Genomic DNA, 10,721 nt, shown 5'->3' with positions numbered 1-10,721 from the left:
TGAATTTATGAGCCGTGCTGTGCAGGGCACCCGAGATGGATGGATCATGGTGGAGAGTTCTGACAGAACATGGTCCACTGGAGGAGGGGACGGTAAATCACTCCATATTCTTGCTGCAAGAACTCCATGAACAGTATGAACAGGCAAAAAGATATGACACCAGAAGATGAAGCTCTCAGGTTGGAAGGTGTCCAATATGCTACCGGAAAAGAGCATATTATGAATAGCAATTAGCTCCAGAGAGAATGAGGCAGCTGGGCCAAAGCAGAAACAGCAGTCAGTTGTGGATGCATCTGGTGGTCAAAGTCTGATGCTGTAAAGAACAATATTGCATATGAACCTGGAATGCTGGGTACACGAATCAAGGTAAACTGGATGTGGACAAGCAGAGATGGCAAGAGTGTAACACTGACATTTTAGGAATCAGTGACCTAAAATGGACAGGAATGGGCAAATTTAATTCAGATGACCATTATATCTACTACTGTGAGCAAGAATCCCTTAATAAAAATGGAATAGCCCTCATAGTCAACAAAAGAGTCCTGCAATGCAGTACTTGGGTGAAATCTCAAAAACAATGGGATGATCCCGAATAACTGACTTGTTCCAAACTGGGAAAGGAATATAGCAAGGCTGTATATTGTCGTCCTGTTTCTGAAGCCTCCACGGATAAAGGACAAGGCAGAGCAAGGATTCCAGGGAAGGGACAGGAAAGGTCTTACCTTGGCTGTAATATGACATCTGTGACTTCTGAGAATGGTACAGTGGTGTGTGCTGAAGTTTGCCTATGTCATCCCTCAAGCACTAATCGTTCAATTATTAGGAATTTTGTATGGTTGTTAAATCCAGTCATCATTAAAAACTAAATTATGGACGTCCCTGGTGTTTCAGTGGCTAAGAATCCACCTGCCAACGCAGGAGATGTGGGTTTGATCCTTGGTCCGGGAGGACCCCACATGCCATGGTGCAATTAAGCCCGTGCACCACAGCCGTTAAGCCTGCACTCTAGAGACTATGAGCCACAACTACTGAAGCCGCTACAATGAGAAGCCTCTGCACAACAATTAGAGAGTAATCCCTGCTTGCTGCAACTAGAGAAAGCCTGTGTTCAGCATCGAAGACTCAGCACAGCCAAAAATAAATAAAATGAAAGACTTAAAAAAAACTATATATAATGTGCTTAGTCGTTCAGTCATGTCCAGCTCTTCGTGACCCCATGGACTATAGCCCGTCAGGCTCCTCTGTCCATGGGATTTTCCAGTCAAGAATTTTGGAGTGTACTGCCATTTCCTACTCCATTTATATATATATACTTAAGGTTAAATAATTTTTTTAAAATCAGGGATAATATGCAATAGTTCCTAATTACTTGATTACATTTTTTTCTATTATGTCTGGGGCTTCCCCAGTGGCTTAGTGATAAACAGTCTGCAATGCCGAAGATGCAGGTTCAATCCCTAGGTCAGGAAGATCCCCTGGAGGACGACTTGGCAACCCACTCCAGTATTCTTGCCTGGACAATGCCATGAACAGAGGAGCCTGGCAGGCTACAGTTCATGTGGTTGCAGAGAGCTGGACATGACTGAGCAACTGAGCACACACTTCATCTCTGTTCTTGTCTTGAGTTTATTTATATCTACTGTATCTGCATGGTGGAAACACTTTATAAAGGTGTCCTACCATGCATCTTTCCCACATAAGTTGGCTGTGACAGGCGACAGGAGCCAAGCAATCACACCATGGAAGGCAGAAATGCTACAAATCTGGACTTTTCCTGGAGATCAGGTGGTAAATCTCTACTGGAACACCACTGGCATGGTATATTCCAAATGCAGATCTTGACCTCATGGAATGCTTCTGCTGGGAAATATTTTCCTGTAGTTCCATTGGCACAGTCCTGTTTCATTTACTTGACCACTTATAATTCCCTCCACCCCCCAAGTAGTTCTCTGTTACAGACCTCATCTCTCTAGGCAGTCCTAGTTGGTAGAGTCACTCTTAAGAAGCCCAGTATGCAATGAAAACTCATTTCCTTTTGTTGATAATATTAAAAAAATATAAGGTAAATAAGTGCTAGGGATGTAATGTAACACCAGGATAAATATAATTAACACTGCTGAATGTTATATATGAAAGTTGTTGAGAGCAAATCCTTAGTCCTCATCACAAGGCAGAAACTGTTTTCTGTTTCTTTAATATTCTATCTATCTATGTGAGACAACGGATGTTCATGAAACTTATTGTGGTAATAATTTTATGATGTATGTAAGTCAAATCATTATGTTTAAACTTATACAGTGCCATATGTCAATTTTATGCCAATAAAACTGAAAGAAAAAGAGAAGAAAAAGAAAGAAACCCAGTATGCCTCCTTCCTATGTGGTCCACTTTTGGCCCAGGAGAAGTTCATCTTAAGTTTTGTGCCTGGAAATACAGGCCATTCCCATCAGAATCCTCTTTCCTTGTCCTGCAGACTGAGCAGCAAGGCTCCTATATGCCCTAGTTACATCCTCTTACCCCTGGACTTGGGTACCATGCTTTGTGTCCCTTAAATTAAGAGAACGTGTGCCAAGACTGTGGAATACCCTCTTAAAGTGCCTGCCTCCTCCCTCACTTATCTTGAAATGGGGAGAAACACATCTCCCAAATCTATACAGGGATGCTGATGGGAATATTCAGATCATGTGGCAACCCGCTTGAAACAAATGCATGCTTTTCCATCTTTAGATCCTTCTCATGGATTCATAGTCTACATATACAGAGTGGATACACGTGGTGTGCTGACAGTAAAACTGGGTTAGGACACCTCCTTTGCAGTCTAATACCTCACCTTAGAACATGACTGTCTTTGCTCCTTATTTTTATTCTGTGCTTTGGGGCCTCTGCTCAAAGCAGGAGACAACACAAAGAGTCACATCTAAAAGCCTATTACATATATCACAGCCTCAGATTGCTTTTTATAAATTTTCTCATTTGGACATTGAGGCAACCTGGGCTTATTCCAGGGCCACATGGGCGGTGGAAGTGTTCCAGGTACTGTGAAGCACAGGCTGCGTTGTTTGCTTATGGCCTGGCAGCAGATGGGAGTGCAGGTGTTGGTGAAATGATAAGAAAGAAAAGACCCAAGGTCGTACTGGGGAAGTGGTATCAGGTATCAAGTTGTTGATATCGAGTATCATGATCAGAGCATAAGACCAAGATGGGAGAAGAAGAGAGAAGCTGAGGAGGTCAGGATCATGTTGGGAAGTGGATGCGGCTGTCAACGAGCTCCTCATTACCATGCTCTAACCTGCTGGTGAGGCTTCCCTGGTGGCTCAGATGGTAAAGAATATGCCTGCAGAGCAGGAGACTCAGGTTCAAACCCTGAGTTGGGAAGATCCCCTACAGAAGGGAATGGCTACCCACTCCAGTATTCTTGGAACTCCATGGACTGAGGAGGCTGGTGGCCTACAGTCCATGGGGTCACAAAGAGTCAGGCATGACTGAGTGACTAACAAACACAATAACGACCTGCTGCCACGGGCCACTCAGCCGGCAGGACGATGATCAGCTGGCTGGACGTTGATCAGCTGGCTGAAAGCACAGGGTGAGCATGCACAGTGCCCCATTAAATTCCTCAGCACCAATCAGATGGGGCCCTTATTTCCTTACCTAATTCCTTACCAAGTATGCCTTCAACAGTAAGATATAAAATGAAGTCATACTCAAGTGAGACCATTTTCAAAAAGAGCATCAGCATCAATCTGGTGTCTGGCATGGTGCAGAGTGCTAAGAGGATACTAGACATATATGTTTAGATTCAGTATTTTTTTTTTTTTTTTAGATTCAGTATTTTTTAGCTTAGCAAATACCTGCCTTACTTTGATAATCAGTTTTGTCTATAACATGGTTTCCTTGAGCGTGATGTCTTATGTAGTGCTCTATTTAAAAGCTCTTAGTTTCTCAAAGTCCAAACTCCCTGAATTAGTTTCTGCAGCTAGTAGAACCTTACCATGATATCTGCAACCTTGATGGAATTTTAATTCCTATTGCTTTGGCCACCTATTGCTCTATATACATGCTGTGTTCTGCCAAGTGTTTTAGTTTTTATTTGGCTGTGCCAGGTCTTAATTGTGGCATGTGAGGTCCTTAGTTGCAACATGTGAACTTACAGTTGTGGCATATGGGATCTAGTTCCCTTCAGTTCCGTTCAGTTCAGTTCAGTCACTCAGTCGTGTCCGACTCTTTGCGACTCCATGAATCGCAGCACGCCAGGCCTCCCCGTCCATCACCAACTCCCGAAGTTTACTCAAACTCATGTCCATCGAGTCGGTGATGCCATCCAGCCATCTCATCCTCTGTCATCCCCTTCTCCTCCTGCCCCCAATCCCTCCCAGCATCAGGGTCTTTTCCAATGAGTCAACTCTTCGCATGAGGTGGCCACAGCATTGGAGTTTCAGCTTCAGCATCAGTCCTTCCAACGAACACCCAGGACTGATCTCTTTTAGGATGGACTGGTTGGATCTCCTTGCAGTCCAAGGGACTCTCAAGAGTCTTCTCCAACACCACAGTTCAAAAGCATCAATTCTTCGGTGCTCAGCTTTCTTCACAGTCCAGCTCTCACATCCATACATGACCACTGAAAAAACCATAGCCTTGACTAGACGGACCTTTGTTGGCAAAATAATGTCTCTGCTTTTTAATATGCTATCTATGTTGGTCATAACTTTCCTTCCAAGGAGTAAGCGTCTTTTAATTTCATAGCTGCAATCACCATTTGCAGTGATTTTGGAGCCCCCCAAAAATAAAGTCTGACACTGTTTCCACTGTTTCCCCATCTATCTGCCATGAAGTGATGGGACCAGATGCCATGATCTGAGTTTTCTGAATGTTGAGCTTTAAGCCAACTTTTTCACTCTCCTCTTTCACTTTCATCAAGAGGCTTTTTAGTTCCTCCTCACTTTCTGCCATAAGGGTGGTGTCATCTGTCCCTTACCGGGGATCAAACTGGGGCCCCCTGCATTGTGAGTGCAGCCTTGACCACTGGCCCACCAGGCAAGTTCCCAGCCAAGTGTTTTATAAGTTGCCTCTGGACACGTCTTTTTCTCTTGCTCATGTTGAGGACCAGAATGTGTCATTTTGACATAAGGAATATTTTAAGGGCTTCCCTGGTGACTCAGACGGTAAAGCATCTGCCTGTAATGCGGGAGACCTGGGTTTGATCCCTGGGTCAAGAAGATCCCCTGGAGAAGGAAATGGCAACCCACTCCAGTACTCTTGCCTGGAAAATTCCATGGAGGGAGGAGCCTGGTACACAACAGTCCATGGGGTTGCAAAGAATCAGACACGACTGAGCAGCTTCACTGGCTCACTGCATTGTGAATGCAGTCTTAGCCACTGGCCCACCAGGCAAGTTCCCTGCCAAGTATTTTATAAGTTGCTTCTGGATATGTCTTTTTCTCTTGCTCATGTTGAGGATGAGAATATGTCACTTTGGCATAAGGAATATTTTAAGTTGGAGGCAAATGAGAATCAATAGATGCGGACTAAGTTCCTGACTAAAAGCAGAAACTTCTGAAAAGGACTGCCACACATACATTCCCTCTCTTTGGTAAGCTTTTTAAAAAAATTAATTTTTGCGCTGTGGTGGGTCTCGATGCTGCTCGAGAGGGCTTTCTCTACTTGCAGCGAGTGGGGCTACTCTCTAGTTGTGGTACACGGGCTTCTCGTTGTGGGGGTTTCTCCTGTTCTGGCGCACAGGCTCCAGGCGTGCAGGCTTCAGTAGTTGTGGCTCATGGGCTCTAGCGTGCGAGCTCAGCAGTCGTGGCACATAGGCTTAGCTGCTCCACAGCACGTGGGATCTTCCCAGACCAGGGATTGAATGGGGGAAGCCCTCCTTGGGAAGTTTTACAGCCATGAAGATGACAGAAAGCCAAGATGGAGCTGCACAAACCAACCTTATTCTGTTAGCAGTCCCACATATCAATATTTACCTTCCCATGGTTTGTCACTCCTGAAAGTCTGAAACTCTTTTCCTTTGCCACATCTCTACAAATTACTCTTGTTTTGTTAAAGATGCTACATTAGCCCACCTTCTAACCACCAATTTGAGTTACTCTTCATTTAGATTCCTCCCCAATGATTTGCCCTGTAAGTGTTAATAAACTGCTGTTTTCCCCTTGTTCACATGGTTTTTCTCAGTCTAATTTTATAGGACTCCAGCTGGAAAACCAGGAGGGTAAAAGGAAAAAAGAACTTTCCTCCCCTACACTCATATTCTTTTATTAGAAAAAAAATCATTACTCTATCCCATCCCCATCAAAATTCTACCCATTTTAAAATGAAGTTCAGATCCACCTGTTTTCTAAAGCTTTCTTTGTATTTACCTGAAGAGATCATGCCTGCAGAACTCTGGTCCATACCCTCAAGGGCATGGCAATGAGTGGCCATTAATCAAGCATTGTCTTAAGATGCCTATTTTATGGGTGTTTAGAATGTTTATTCAATTGTCTGTTGATATTTTGCTCCTCCAAACTGCCTGTAGACTCTTTAAAATGTAGGACTTGATTGTACACAATAAACCCTTAGGACCTTAGATCTAAATCTCAGAACCTCCCAAGGTTCTGACTTACCCTGTAAAATGCAGTGATTCAAATTCAAAAGCAGTCTCTTCTGTACAGTAACGAAAACAAAATTGTGAACGCCAATCCGTTAGACCATGTGTTAGATACAAATCAATCAATTATTTACTGAGCTTCCGTGCCCAGCATTCTAGTAGAGAATATGATAAAATATAAGCGACAAGAATAGACTGTTGGTCAGCACTTGATGAATAACTGCCAGCTTCCAAAGTTTTTGTCTGGTTTCCAACTTAGAACCAGAGAAAGGCAAATATGCATCCCTCCAACCACAAAGGATGCCTTGTTTCTGGTTAGCTTTCCTTGTTTCCCCATGCCAACCATCAGGGTATACCTGAAGCCTTTCCCTGTTTCTACTGGAAAGCTTTTACACTTCCCTGTCTTTGAATCTCGGCCAAATGCAAGGGATGAGGGCTGACTGCCTTGCTATAGCAAGCTCTGAATAAATGTCTTCTGCTTGTTCTCATTTGAGTGTTCTTTATTTCCACACTTGGAATTCACAGAACTATTATAAGTGGTTTCAACTATTAACTGGAAGCTCCAAAGACTCATGACAAAGCCATTTGTAATTTTACTAAGGCTTGAATTTAAAATGTAATCTTTCATACTGGTATACAGGAGTTAACTACGGACTGCCCCATACACTCACACATGACCTTCATATTCATGTTGTGACACATGTAATTACTGGGGAAATTATATTCTCTATATTTCAGGTAACTTTTTTTAATATATCGGACTTAATAACATGAAGCTTAAGGGTCTACTACTGAGAGATTTCAGAAGAACTTAAAGAGTGATCAACTTTGAAGAGTAAAAAGGAAATTAATAAAAATGAAAAATCAATCTTTTAAGATTGTGAGACTACAAAAATAGTGGTACCAACAGAAATGAAGATATGAGGAAGAAAATAGGCTTCAAAATGTCAAGAGACAGCGAGATGTTCCAGTTTATTCAAGACATTGACCACACTTCTGTGTTAGGCCCCAGTCTAGATGCTGAGGGTATAGTGGAGGATAAAGGCAAAAATTCTTGTTCTTGTGGAATTTATATTTGAAAATGTAGACAGTGGGGATTCTATAGGGAGGGAAATGTAAAGTTCTTGCTTCTAAGAATTAATCACACAGAAATAAGAGTTAAAATTATACCAGAAATCAGCTTTCTAAGACTTCAAAGTTACTAAGGGCTTGGCCTTGGACAAGATATGTGGGGACATGAGAAAGAAATGCCTGAGTTCAGGATGCCACAGCACAGAAATCACACCAGGGTCTGTTGACTCAGCAGTCCAGTGGAATTTTCCTCAGAGTGTGCTGGGAAAACACGTTAATGGAAGATTAACCCAGGACTAGAGGCACTGTCCTTTAGCAGATGCTCTGGAAATAAGTGGTAACAATGGTGATTTATATACATTTACAAAGTACTTACATTTGCATTATTTATTTAAGAAATAGGTAACAGTATCAGCATTATTTCTAATGAAGAATTGAGGTAGAGAGAATAATAGTCCTTAAGATCACAGAATAAAGTATGGTCAGATTAAGAAGTACAACCTAATTTCCCTGATTCTTAGATCATGGAAGGTATTCATAATGCCACTATTTTTCTTCAGTCTACTATGGGCCTGCCACTCTAAAGAAACAAGAATAAAGCATCTACTGGAATAATTTGATCAACGTCTGCAAACAAATTTCCCCTAAGTAATTTAAATGGTTAAGATTTTTCTATTCTGCATGATACCTTTCTGAATATTTATTAGAGGAGCTTAATGCTGATGGTTTATTAGAAATTGACTGGGTCAACACAAAAAATGTTCAATGGTATTGCTTTACTAGTTAATTGAACAAATTCAATATATTCAATCTCAATAAAACAGGAGAAATTCAGAAGATAAGAAATGCACTACATTGTGATTACAGAAGAAAAAAACTTAATTTCTTCACACCACCTCATAAAGATGTTACAAATGCGCTGGTGGTAGACAACTCCAGTGAAGAAACTCTTAGTCTCATTTTCGTTTTCTAAATACATATCAGGACGCTGGTCAAGGCTTTTTCTTATGGGATATTCAAAAGCTAATTTTAAAAATCTGTACAATTTAATAATTATTAACATTTGTGTTCTACCTGCATGAATTATCTAAACGCTTCACATTTGTATGCTCAAGTAATCCTAGCATATATACAAATTAATAGACGAGGCAAGTACTATTATTATGCCCACTTTTCAGTAATCTGAGGGCCAGGGAGGTGAAAAGTTTGCCCTTACTGACAGAATTTCTAATTCCCGAAGCTGGGATCTATTTTACATACAAGAGTTTCCAGAAAGCAAAAGTTCTCCCAGCCCATTCTGCTCTCCAGAAAGCAAAAGTTCTCTCAAGCCATTCTGCTCTTCCGTCCTCTTCTCGAGAAAGAACTCTTGAGAGTTTCCTGACCGAATTTTTTTTTTTTAATTTTTTTATTAGTTGGAGGCTAATTACTTCACAACATTTCAGTGGGTTTTGTCATACATTGATATGAATCAGCCATAGAGTTACACTTATTCCCCATCCCGATCCCCCCTCCCATCTCCCTCTCCACCCGATTCCTCTGGGTCTTCCCAGTGTGCCAGGCCCGAGCACTTGTCTCATGCATCCCACCTGGGCTGGTGATCTGTTTCACCATAGATAGTATACATGCTGTTCTTTTGAAACATCCCACCCTCACCTTCTCCCACAGAGTTCAAAAGTCTGTTCTGTATTTCTGTGTCTCTTTTTCTGTTTTGCATATAGGGTTATCGTTACCATCTTTCTAAATTCCATATATATGTGTTAGTATGCTGTAATGTTCTTTATCTTTCTGGCTTACTTCACTCTGTATAAGGGGCTCCAGTTTCATCCATCTCATTAGGACTGGTTCTCGGTTCTGACAGAATTTTGTAACAAATGCCGTTGTTAGCTCTTGTCTAGGTGCGGGGCCATCTGGAGGCTCAGTCACCCCCCTCGTCCTTCGCTCCACTTCAACCACCCACGCCTTCTTCCCTCTTCTCATTCCACCGCGCCCTGCTTCCCTTCTTCCCAGCTCCTCTCTGCCGTCCCAGCGGCGTCTCCTGGCTCTGTGCTCAGCGCCTGTCAATAGACAAACCACCCTAGAGGTACACCCTCACGTGGCCTGCTGTCGCGCAATCGTGACGAAACCCGTGCGCCACCGCCCTTGGGCCAGGGAGAGGGGGCGGGGCCGCAGGCCGGGCTGGCAGGCTGGCCGGCCGGGGGCGGGGCCGGGGCCGGGGGCGGGGCCGGGGCCAGGGTCCAGCTCCGGGCCTCCGCGGCCATCGCTGCCTGCTCGGTTCCTTACCTTCGCCCGCCCCCAGCCCTCCCGAACCGAGTGGAGCCGACTGGCGTCGGCCGAGGGGCACCGCGGCTTCAGGGGCTGGGCCTCCGCGCAGCGCAATGACAGGCGGCACGAAAGCTCTGTGAGTCCGAGGCCGCGGCCGTGGCCCTGGGCGGCGGCGGGTCCGGGCCGGGTCCGCTCATGGTGCCGCCACGACACCATCCCGGGGCAGGAAGGCCAGGTAAGTAGGCACAGGAGGGCCGCGAAATTACTCAGAACCGAAGCCGGGGACCGAGGGCCCCGAACGGCCCCACTCTTCAGCCTCTGGTAGCGGCCGAGGTGCTCTGACCGAAACGGCCAGTGTCTGGGGACCTATTGAGGGGGAGGCTGACAGGGGCGCGCGAGCCCAGTGTAGACTCTGGTAGTTGAGGAAGCTGCCCGGCGTCGCCGCCTCACGGCTTTAATCTCCTTCTCTGGGGAGACGTCACTGCCTTAACTTTTTTTTTTTTCCCTCCTTGGAAGAAGGAAGATTCCCTTGAACAGCTGTTTCCCCACCCACCTCGTGAATGACTATTTCAGATCGAAATAGTAGACACAGTGACAGGGGTGGGTGGGGGAAGCGTGGAGGATCCTTCTCTTGACCATGTGAGGTGCTTGGAAACGTGCCCTCAATACTCAAAACAAATAACTTCCTCTCAAATCTGCCAAGTCCACTCAAGATCAGGGACGAAGACGACACTTAGAAACAGGCGCGTGTGTAGACACTGTCCCAGGGTTGGGTACCTCTGGAGAGAGTAGC

The 10,721-nt window shown here is 44.2% G+C and overlaps 1 protein-coding gene across 1 annotated transcript in view; it reads left to right on the top strand.

Annotated features, from left to right (window-relative positions):
• Positions 1–9,896: 9,896 nt before the first annotated feature.
• SLC35F5 (solute carrier family 35 member F5) overlaps positions 9,897–10,721 on the top strand; it is a 38,608-nt gene continuing 37,783 nt past the window's right edge. The window contains exon 1 of the mRNA XM_043894423.1: positions 9,897–10,163. Coding sequence (XP_043750358.1) covers positions 10,124–10,163 — 40 coding nt within the window. The 5' untranslated portion in view covers positions 9,897–10,123. The remainder of the gene's footprint in view (positions 10,164–10,721) is intronic.

This window comes from Cervus elaphus, chromosome 33 (assembly GCF_910594005.1).
Source record: "Cervus elaphus chromosome 33, mCerEla1.1, whole genome shotgun sequence".
Lineage (NCBI taxonomy): Eukaryota > Metazoa > Chordata > Mammalia > Artiodactyla > Cervidae > Cervus > Cervus elaphus.
The sequence above is the reverse complement of the archived record's forward strand: the minus strand, read 5'-3'. Positions and strand labels throughout refer to the sequence as shown.